The 12,083-nt window shown below is 47.4% G+C and overlaps 1 protein-coding gene across 1 annotated transcript in view; it reads left to right on the forward strand.

The window, feature by feature from the left end:
• LOC129696942 (dystonin-like) overlaps nt 1-12,083 on the forward strand; it is a 529,669-nt gene that overhangs the window by 9,730 nt on the left and 507,856 nt on the right. Inside the window, 1 exon segment of the mRNA XM_055635073.1 lies at nt 6,196-6,406. Within this exon segment, the coding sequence (XP_055491048.1) occupies nt 6,196-6,406 (211 nt within the window).

Here is a 12,083-nt window from a genome sequence, read left to right on the forward strand (position 1 = left end):
AGCATTTCCACGAATAACGATTTTCATCATAGATGCCATTTTATCCAGTAAATGTAGATGGTGCAATTCTGTCGTTCCCCGGGGTCAGATTTCTAAATGGATACTTGGCGACAGTTTCAGCGAACACTTGCGATCAGACCGCCAAGTTCTGCTGGATCTCCAAGTTGATAACCGAAACTCTCCTTTCTATTCCCATATTGATCTTTCTGTCATGGGTCTCCTCCATTGTCAGAGTGAGGTCACATGCAAACTGGAGGAACAACGCCTAATATTGCACTTGGATAACGTGGAACCCAACGATATGAACATTAAACTCTCCAAGTTCAAGTAAAGTTCCACTGCCCCCCTCCCCTCCCCTCCCATTCCTGTGTCCTAAACCCGTTGCACACACCTTTCTCTCACTATACACCCCCTCCCCGCCACCCTGCTCCTTTCCCTCCTTCATACACTCATCTCCAATTCCTGATTCCTGCATTTCACCGTTATTCCCCCCCCCCCCCACAAACACACACACACGTCCCCCGTCCCCTTCCATCTATATCCCCCCCCCCCCCCCCCCTCTGGCGTTCCATTTCGCTCCTAGACAAGCTAGATGCAGGAAAAATGTTCCCAGAGTGAGTCCAGAACCAAGGGCCACAGTCTTGGAATAAAGGAGAGGCCAGTTAAGACTGAGGTGAGAAGAACGTTTTCACCCAGAGAATTGTGAATTTAGAAACATAGAAAATAGGTGCAGGAGTAGGCCATTCGGCCCTTCGAGCCTGCACCGCCATTCAATATGATCATGGCTGATCATCCAACTCAGTATCCTGTACCTGGCTTATCTCCATAACCCCTGATCCCTTTAGCCACAAGGGCCACATCTAACTCCCTCTTAAATATAGCTAATGAACTGACCTCAACTACCTTCTGTGGCAGAGAATTCCCGAGATTCACCACTCTCTGTGTGAAAAATGTTTTCCTCATCTCAGTCCTAAAAGATTTCCCCCTTATCCTTAAACTGTGACCCCTTGTTCTGGACTTCCCCAACATCGGGAACAATCTTCCTGCATCTAGCTTGTCCAACCCCCTAAGAATCTTGTGCGTTTCTATAAGATCCCCCCTTAATCTTCTAAATTCTAGCGAGTACAAGCCGAGTCTATCCAGTCTTTCTTTATATGAAAGTCCTGACATCCCAGGAATCAATCTGGTGAATCTTCTCTGTACTCCCTCTATGGCAAGAATGCAATACTCCAGGTGTGGTCTCACCAAGATCCTGTACAACTGCAGTAGAACCTCCCTGCTCCTATACTCAAATCCTTTTGCTATGAATGCTAACATACCATTCGCTTTCTTCACTGCCTGCTGCACCTGGATGCCTACTTTCAATGACTGGTGTACCATGCCACCCAGGTCTCGTTGCATCTCCCCTTTTCCTAATCAGCCACCATTCAGATAATTGTGGAATTCCCTGCCACAGAGGGCAGTGGAGGACAAATCACTGGATGGGTTTAAGAGACAGTTAGATAGAGCTCTAGGGGCTAGTGGAATCAAGGGATATGGGGAGAAGGCAGGCACGAATTATTGATTGGGGACGATCAGCCATGATCGCAATGAATGGCGGTGCTGGCTCGAAGGGCCGAATGGCCTCCTCCTGCACCTATTTTTAATGTTTCATCCACTTCGCTCTTTATCTGACACCATTTTACTCCACCATCAGACAATCACTTACCCTCCACTTATCTCGCCAGGCGTTGTCCCGCCCCACCTATCTTTCTCAACTTTCTCTCTCCCTAATAAATTAGTCTGAAGAAAGGTACCGACCAATAAGGTCATCTATGCATTGGAACTGCAGATGTTGGTTTAGAATAAAAATATGCCTTATATGCTGGATTAATTCAGCGGGTCAGGCAGCATCTCGGGAGAAAACGGATTGGTGACGTTTCGGGTCGGGACTCTTCTTCAGATTAATTATATTGCTTGCAGTAATTGTACAGTATTGCAATTAGTCTGAAGAAGGGTCCCAAACCGAAACGTCACGTTTCCATGTTATCCAGCGATGCTGCCTGACCCGCTGAGTTACTTCAGCACTTTATATTTTGCTTTATGGACAATGGACTTCGTGGCGTTGAGACAAATAGCATCGATTTATTCACGGGGAGATACTATAAACACGCGTGGGGACAATAGAGAGTTATGTTTTTAAGAATTCAAACAGGGATATAAGAATGAGGAAAGGAGGAGGGGGGCGCCATCCCGATACTCTTCCATTCTCCAAGGTCACACCTGCCTTTTCACTTCAGCTCCACTTGCCCATTCTTCCCGTGCAAGGTCAGGTGGAAAATAAATACAAACGCGCAGCCGCTGCTGGAATAGAGACAGAAATTGCCCGGAATACTCAGCGGGTCAGGCAGCTCCTGTGAAGAGCGAAAGAGGTTAAGGATTCGTGTCGACGAGCGAGGGGGAGGGGGGGTTGTTTGTGGAGCCGACAGTGACATTCGCAGGGCTGTGAAAGTGAAAAGGAATGGGACTGAAGTGTTTTCCTTGCCCTGTGACTCGGTGATTGATAAGACTAAAAAAAAACACACAAATTGCTGGAGTACCTCAGCGGTTCAGGCAGCGTCCATGGAGGTAAAGGGTTTGGATAGGCGACGTTTTGGGTCGCTTCGTCGAACTCATTGTCGCGTTGGGGGTGGGTGGATGAGAGGCTCCACAGGTGCTGCCTGACCGGCCAAATTCCTCCAGCACTTTGCGTTTTTGCTCAACCTTCCAACACTGCCGTTCCATGTGCCCATTGATACGATTAAACATTGACCGGGATTTTCCTAAACCTTTTTTTCTACGAGAGAAGCAAAATGTCACCGTGGTACAGCTCAAGAAAAGCCACTCGGGCCATCGCGCGGTGCCAGCTCATTGTCAAAAACAATCCCGGTGTTCCCGCTGAGTTACTCCAGCATTTTTGTGCCCCAATAGACAATAGGTGTAGGAGTAGGCCATTTGGCCCTTCGAGCCAGCACCGCCATTCAATGTGATCATGGCTGATCATCCCCAATCAGTACCCTGTTCCTGCCTTCTCCCCATATCCCCTGACTCCGGTATTTTTATTGATTGAATCTGAATCTGAATCTGAATCTGAATTAAGAGCCCTATCTAGCTCTCTCTTGAAAGCATCCAGAGAACCTGCCTCCACCGCCCTCTGACGCAGACAATTCCACAGACTCACCACTCCCTGTGAGAAAAAGTGTTTCCTCGTCTCCGTTCTAAATGGCTTACTCCTTATTCTTAAACTGTGGCTCCTGATTCTGGACTCCCCCAACATCGGGAACATGTTTCCAGCCTCTAGTGTGTCCAAGCCCGCAACAATCTTATATGTTTCAATGAGATACCCTCTCATCCTTCCAAACTCCAGAGTATACAAGCCCAGCCGCTCCATTCTCTCAGCATATGACAGTCCCGCCATCCCGGGAATTAACCTTGTAAACTTACGCTGCACTCCCTCAATAGCAAGAATGTCCTTCCTCAAATTAGGGGACCTAAACTGCACACAATACTCCAGGTGTGGTCTCACTGGTGCTCTGTCTGTACAACTGCAGAAGGACCTCTTTGCTCCTATATTCGATTCCTCTTGTTATAAAGGCCAACATGCCACTCGCTTTCTTCACTGCCTGCTGTACCTGGACCCCCAGATCCCGTTGTACTTCCCCTTTTCCCAATTTGACGCCATTTAGATAATAATCTGCCTTCCTGTTTTTGCTACCAAAGTGGATAACCTCACATTTATCCACATTAAACTTCAACTGCCATGCATCTGCCCACTCCCCCAACCTGTCCAAGTCACCCTGTATTCTCATAGCATCCTCCTCATAGTTCACACTGCCACCCAGCCTTGTGTCATCTGCAAATTTGCGCATGTTACTTTGAATCCCTTCATCCAAATCATTGATGTATATTGTAAATAGCTGCGGTCCCAGCACCGAGCCTTGCGGTACACCACTAGTCACTGCCTGCCATTCTGAAAGGGACCCGTTAATCCCTACTCTTTGTTTCCTGTCTGCCAACCAGTTCTCTATCCATGTCAGCACTCTACCCCCAATACAATGTGCCTTAATTATGCCCACTAATCTCCTTTGTGAGACCTTATCAAATGCTTTCTGAAAGTCCAGGTACACTACATCCGTTGGCTCTCCCTCGTCCATTTTCCTAGTTACATCTTCAAAAAATTCCAGAAGATTAGTCAAGCATGATTTCCCCCTCGTAAATCCATGCTGACTCAGACCAATCCTGTTACTGCTATCTAAATGTGCGGCTATCTCATCTTTTATAATTGACTCCAGCATCTTCCCCACCAGGCTAACTGGTCTATAATTCCCCATTTTCTCTCTCCCACCTTTCTTAAAAAGTGGGATAACATTAGCTACCCTCGAATCCACAGGAACTGATCCAGAGTCTATAGAACATTGGAAAATTATCACCAATGCATCCACGATTTCTATAGCCACTTCCTTAAGTACCCTGGGATGCAGACCATCAGGCCCTGGGGATTTATCAGCCTTCAGTCCCATCAGTCTATAACACCATGTCCTGCCTAATGTGGATTTCCTTCAGCTCCTCCGTCACCCTAGATCCTCTGGCCACTACTATACCAGGAAGATTGTTTGTGTCTTCCTTAGTGAAGACGGATCCAAAGTAGCTTTTCAACTCATCTGCCATTTCCCTGTTCCCCATAATAAATTCGCCTTTTTCGGTCTTCAAGGGTCCAACTTTGGTCTTAACTATTTTTCCCCCCTCACATACCTAAAGATTTCCTCTTCACATACCAATGACAGAGTCCCGCTCCCGGTCTCTGTCATTGCCCTCAGTATTTTCCTCAGAATTTGACCCTCTTGCTCCGGGAAAGGGAATGGATGGACCGCAGTTCTCAATCTCTGTAAAGATAGCGGGACAGGCAACATCTCTCCAGTGATCTATCTTCCCTGTAAAACCAGCTTCTGCAGTCTCTCTCTCTCCCTCTCTCTGTGTTTACGCCCCTCCTTTGTGCATTGTGCGCCTCGGCCACCACAGTCTGGGATGGAGTCGTGGACTGTGACTGTGACAAGGCGTTGCCTTCGTCGGCCAGACAGAGACGTCCACCTTCAACCAATACGCTGGAGCTCGGCGCTAACGCTGGGCGGGGAGCTGGGGGGTCGGAAAAGCACAAGTTGCTGTATTGAATGGGATGGGGGAGAGGACATGAATGGATTTGCACAATATTAAAAAAGGCCCGGGGACAATAATGTAGACGATGTGTGAATGGGTCCCAGAATAAACAAGATACACTGTTTGATTTGGGGAAGAGGGAGAAAACAAACAAACCCTTAAGCGGAAGGTAGACAAAAATGCTGGAGAAACTCAGCGGGTGCAGCAGCATCTATAGAGCGAAGGAAATCGGTAACGTTTCGGGCCGAACCCCTTCTTCAGGCACAAACCCTTGTCCCACAAACCCTTAAGCGGGAGGGCGAGTCACCGTGGGACGCACCGGAGCCGGCGTTTTTATAACCGGAACTGCGGGCTCTGTGTGCATTGACGGCTGGCTCCTGGCTGTTGATGTCAACGCATCGTGAAGGTGCAGTGTCTGGTTTTGAATCGCTCACCTCTCCAGCGTTGCATTCTCCAGGGAGCGAGTGCAAGCTGGCGCTTCGCATAAACACCAGCTCCCCCCGCCTGGGTGTGGCATTTCACCCCCCACTCGTTGCCTTTGCAATGGAAACAATCTCATTCTTGCAAAAAGAAAAACACAAATCTGGAAGGAATACATTATATGTGGTCTGATATTTTGCAGCGCTGCGTGGTAAGTCTGCCTTAGCCCTGCTGGGGGAGACAAACACAGTTTTATGACAAGCAGAAACGCAATCACCCCCCCCCCCTTCCCCTTCCCTTCCTTCTCCTTTCTTGGCTTTCATGTATCTGTTGGTGATAAGAAAGCGGTTATCATGTATTTTGGAAACACGCCGTATTAAAAGTGCAAGTCGTTAGATTGAAAGGAAGAGAGAGGTGAGGGACTGTTCACAGATCTTTGTTTTCAACGTGTGTTTGTTCAAAGCCGGTCCTACCAGCCAATGAGTGTGAGTGTTTCATTTGATCTTTTGTCTGTCTGCTTCCACCCCCCCATCCCCTCCCCTCTTCCTCTCCACCCTCCATCCCACGCCCCCCCCCTCTCCCCACTCCCCTGCCTCCGTGTAGAGCATCGGCAGTAGCAGCAGTCGCCCCTGTTCCATGTCTTCTGCCGACTATTCAGACGAAGAGGATGATTATGGGCAAAGGTCAGGTACGGTGTCGCCAGCTCCCGGGGACACGCTGCCGTGGAACCTGCCGAAACACGAGAGGTCTAAGAGAAAGATTCAAGGAGGCTCGGTTCTGGACCCGGCGGAACGAGCCGTCCTCAGGATAGCCGGTGAGTGCTTTTTCCATAATCGTTATTATAGGGAAGGAAATAAAACCCTGGACTGCGCCGCGAGGACCTTTATTATTGCACCGCAGAGATTTATTCTGTTATCTAGATGGCTTCGTTTTAATTTCCTTCCTTTTGGCTTGGATCCACGGTTTGTTGCATTGAATTTGTGTAGTTCATAGCGATTGCTGTGTGAGGCAAGAGAACAGTGCACCATGTTTTTTTTAGTTCCATTTATTCACATTGTGATCACATATCCCTTCTCCTTAACTTGATCTGATTGATATTGAATCGTCCGCACATTAGGCATGCTGGTTAGGAGTTCCTTCTCGCTTACACACCACGCCAGATGTATTTAATACCATAGACCATCAAGCAGTAGAAGACAATGGAATGCAATTTACTGTATGTTACTGTACCAGTATGTGCCAGAAGATGCCGAGTAATAAATATCCTGTCACGAGGTGCGGTATATTATTATATAAATTGAAAGCCGGCCAGGAGAAATGACCTCCCATATATTTTCCGGCCACCTTTCTCCCACCCCGAGTAACTCAGGTGGGCAGTCAGACAGTTACACAGACTCGTCCCCTTCTCATTCCAGAAGGTCAACATAAATGCTGGGGAATTTTTGAGCGCTGCCCACCGGGTTTCAATGCTTTCCAATGGAAATCTGATGCCGAGGTGGATTAGTGCAAGTGGAGTGATCGCCCCACGCCCCGGTTCCTGCAGTCTTTTTTTTTGACATAAAAAGAGGGGGAATTCATTGTGTTTGAAGTATTTGCAGTGAGTGGCAGTTGTTTCCTCTCCTTCGGTCCGGGTGGGAGTTCGGGGGGGACTGGACGGGCCAGGCTGTCAGCAGCTTGTGTTGTTAAGGGGAGGAGGGGGACGGAGCGTTGGCCATGGCCGGGGGGGAGGGAAGGGAAGGGGACGGACGGCGGCTCCTTTCTCGGCCGGTGGAGAGGAGAGGAGAGGAGAGGAGAGGCGGAGACGAGAGGGACAGGAGGCAGGGCCGGCTCTCACCATTGGTGCGGCGGGCTGGAGGGCGGTGCTTGGCCAGGCTGCCTCCCGGTGGCTGCTTGCTCTCAGCTGGAGCTTCTGCCCGAGTTCCAGCGGAGAGAGACGGTTTCAGCAGCCCGGCCCCTGCCGCCCCTCCAGCACCCATGGCCGGCTACACCCCGCGGTTCACCCCTGCTGCTTACTACTACGCCGATGAACTGGACTATCTCCAGGCTTACGAGGATGTGTTGGAGCGCTACAAAGGTAAATCCGCTTCAGCTGGCTTAAGCTAACGGTTTAGTTTGCCGCTATTCTCCCCTGGTTTTGGCCCCTTGAACGAGGCATTTTGTCAACACTGCAGTCCTGCTCCACGTTTCTTGGTTGACATGGAGTTTGTGTGTGTTACATAAACGCTAATCCAGAGCCAGAGATTTATTTTCTAGGCTCCTTGCTTTTAATGCCAGTCTGGATTTTTTTTAATTCGATATTTTCCAAACCGCAAGAGTCTATAAATAATGTTAAACATCAGTTAGTGGCGGGCGCCAGTTTGATCAGACCATCTCCTGGCCCTCCACCCAACGGATCAGATTATCTGCCCTCCTTACTTGGCCCTCGGATGTGCCAGACTCTTGTTGGTAGCAGTGAAACGTCCTGAACTACCCCTGGGTGACACTAACCAGGGTCCTCAAACTGTTGCTCCTGAGATTGTACCGAGTGAGAGACCAGGGCAGAACGATTGCGTGAGATGATGTTTCTGCTTAGTCATTGATCAATTCTGTAACCAGCCGGGAACACCAAAAAATGACTCGACATCTTTTGTTATCCCCTTGTAAAATAAATCCGACAAGCATTTTTGGAAACAAACGAGGATGCCGTTTGCTTGTTGGGGCGTTGAAGTGCAGAGGAGGGAACAGTTCGTAATATAAATGCGTTGGATGATGGATGTGAGGAAGATGGAGCAGAATGATGGACTTGTATAGCTTGGGAGGTTAATGCCATCGTTATGCCTCAACCTCTGAGGTGTCTGAAGAGTAACCCAGTTCGCTCTTTACCTCTTCTTCTCCCACTGATTTGTAATATTCCCCACTTCCAAGCAATTGCCCAATTCATTATTGAAAGTTATTGTTGAGTCTGTTCCCATTCTGCTTTTGTACGCTGTGTTCTGGCTCATAACATGCCCCTGTGTCTGTTAAACACATTCACATATCTTCTCTGGCTCTTAATACATCTGTTGGTGATGTACACATTTTTAAAACAGTACTCCATCTGAAATGTTCATATTGATGAGATAACAGCTTATATCTGAATTGACCATGTTCGTAAGCAATGGAATCTCATGCATTGGGACTGTTGGATTTAACTGACATAGGAGTTTCGATTTATATTGAAAGAGTTATGCATAATCTATGATATGATGTTGAAAAGCAAGCACAGTCCTTTTTTTTCTCATCGCCACACCCTATCCTCCCAGTTTCTTGCCTGTCCACAGGAGCTGCTGCCTTGTGCTGCTTACAGCACTTCCCACACTGACAAACCCACCGGTACCTTGACTGCGTTCAGAGTCTTTAACATGTGTAGCCTTGACTGTGAGGTCTCGCAGCTGCTGCTGGTCTCAGATCACACCCTGTGCTAATGATCGCACCGAGACTCTGCTGCCTGAGTCATTGGATAGCGATGGGGGTTGATGTCCTCCTGTTGTCCTCATTTCATGGCAAGGGTAATGGTCACCAGTCAGGCTAGCGTTTGGGTGGTGTTCCCTTGTCACAGATCACCCACTTTGAGAAAGGGGGCAAGTCATTTAAGAAACCGGTGAGTGCTTCATCCTTTTGACAAAGTTAAGATATTTATTCTTGATAGATAAACTGTTGGAAGCTGCGTTATGTGGGAACAAAGGTCGGTGTCTTATCCCTGTAAACATGAGACTGTTCAGTAAGATCGTAACTAAGATGCAATCTAACAGTGTATTGAGGGGGGGATCTTATAGAAACTTACAAAATTCATAAGGGGTTGGACAGGCTAGATGCAGGAAGATTGTTCTCGATGTTGGGGAAGTCCAGAACAAGGGGGTCACAGTTTAAGGATAAGGGGGAAATCTTTTAGGACCGAGATGAGAAAAACATTTTTCACACAGAGAGTGGTGAATCTCGGGAATCCTCTGCCACAGAATGTAGTTGAGGCCAGTTCATTGGCTATATTTAAGAGGAAGTTAGATGTGGCCCTCGTGGCTAAAGGGATCAGGGGGTATGGAGAGAAGGCAGGTACAGGATACTGAGTTGGGTGATCAGCCATGAACATATTGAATGGCGGTGCAGGCTCGAAGGGCCGAATGGCCTACTCTTGCACCTATTTTCTATGTTTCCCCTCATCCCCAACATTGTGCTAAATTCCTTAATATTTACAAGAACCTGAAAAAGCAAATCATCGTGACATCAAATGCCATTCGCAGAGAGTGAATTTCCAAACTACTTTCATCCTTTAAGCGTGTCAGTGTTTCTTGACTCATCCTGAAAGATCTGTGTCATAATTTTCAGACATTGCCCTCTCATTCTTGTCTCCTCCACCAGTTAAATTGTTTTTTTTCCCCTCTGTTTCCATTCAGTTCAATCAGGGTATATTTTAAAAAAAAAACCTTGATCAAATTATTCCTTAATCTTCAAAATTCCAGGGAATGCAAAATCAGTTTGTATAATCCCCTAGAATCCAGGTACCATAGGAACAAATCTTTGCTGCAATATTTACAAGGTCATTATATCCAGTCCCAGTTGTGGTGGCACACTTAATTTGCTGTGGTCTTGTACTGAGATGCATTGAAGCTGTCATCTTTTACTTTTTGACCAAGTTTTAGTCGCCTGTCTAAAACCCTTCTCCTGCACAGCACTGGGTGGCACATTGGCACAGTGGTAGAGTTGCTACCTTACATTGCCAAGTTCCCGGGTTCAATCCTGACTACGGGTGCTGTCTGTGCGGAATTTGTATGTCCTCCCTGTGACCGCGTGGGTTTTCACCAAGTTCTCCTGTTTCCTCCCACACTCCAAAGATGTGCAGGTTTGTAGATTAATTGGCTTCTGTAAATTGTTCCTAGTGTTCGGATAGAACAGGTGACTGTGGTCGGCGCAGAGTTGGTGTATCCATGCTAAACTATCTCTAAACTAAACTAGGGTACACAAAAATGCTGGAGAAACTCAGCGGGTGCAGCAGCATCTATGGAGCGAAGGAAATAGGCAACGTTTCGGCCCAAAACGTTGCCAATTCCCTTCGCTCCATAGATGCCGCTGCACCCGCTGAGTTTCTCCAGCATTTTTGTGTACCCTCGATGTTCCAGCATCTGCAGTTCCTTCTTAAACACTCAACTAAACTAAGCAGGCCAGTATGAAATCTTTCACTGATATCTCAAGAATTGTTTTTTCACTAGGTTAATGTTGTCATATAAATGGATATTGTCACAGGGTGTCAAGATCACTATTATTGTTGCTCAGAAATGGGCGTGTTCACTATTTTAATCCAAGTTTTAAATGGAATTAAGATGTAAATGAACAAAATTAGATTTCATTTCAGCTGTTACACATTGTAGCTACTGGAGAGTCAGCTGTGGAAGTAGCAGTTGCTGTGTTCTCAAAGGGGGAAAATTGTATGATGCATTCAAAGTGGAATCTTGGCTTTTTACTCTGATACACTTAAATCACAGCTATGAGGGCTGCCCTCTGGATGTCTTCTCGTGAAGAGTTCCAAGATCTATAGCTTTACATCGCACAGTTGATTATTAAACTTGCCAATTGACCTAGAACACACTGAATCTGCAGTTACCTGCCGCCAACTCCGGTCTTTCAATTAAGAAGAATTAGAAGGAATCTACTCAAACAGAGCACAAGACGATTTTTACTGTGACTCTTTTCCCCGTGTGCTGATGATGCATGGTGAACCGGCATGCTGAATGCTAATTCCTTCAGCCTTAATATGAAGTAAAGAATTTATCCCTTATTCACATTTTTCTTGGGGGGGGGGGGGGGTCCAGGGGGGGGGGGGTTCGTGAATAATCGAGCGTTTTGTTCCTTGCGGCATTTTTCACTGTTAAAATGCTGTGACAATGTCAAAAGTCACTTGTTTTCCTGACATTTACAAAGTATTCTGACATAGAAGTGCCATTCTTCAATTCGCTAATTGTGTGGCCGACATTTTGGTTTTTAATCTGTATTTTAAGGAATTATGAATGCCTTCTGTAAATGTGTGAAATTAATGCTATAAATAATCTTTATAAAGAAAAGGTTTTCAATTGTACACGCCTGAGGGATATAGAAATAATAGTGATGTATTGCACCCAGAATCAGTCCCCAGGTTCAGTTGATGGAGTTTTATTGCACTGGACCAAGTGTAGATCTCCAAAGGTGTGTGTTGGGGAGCTGTTGAAGCTGTTTTTGAAATGAGGCGGGCGGTGTGAATAACTCGGGGGGGGGGGGGGGGGGGGGGGCAGGTGGTGTGAATAACTCGGGGGGGGGGGGGGCAGGTGGTGTGAATAACTCGGGGGGGGGGGGGGAGGGTGGGGCAGGTGGTGTGAATAACTGGGGGGGAGGAGGCGGGTAGTGTGAATAACTGTGGGGGGGGGGAGGGGCAGGTGGGTGTGAATAACTCGGGGGGGGGGGGGAAGAGGGGGGGGGAGGGGATTGTGAATAACTCGGGGGGGGGG

Source organism: Leucoraja erinacea, chromosome 5 (genome assembly GCF_028641065.1).
Source record: "Leucoraja erinacea ecotype New England chromosome 5, Leri_hhj_1, whole genome shotgun sequence".
In the NCBI taxonomy this organism is placed as follows: Eukaryota; Metazoa; Chordata; class Chondrichthyes; order Rajiformes; family Rajidae; genus Leucoraja; species Leucoraja erinaceus.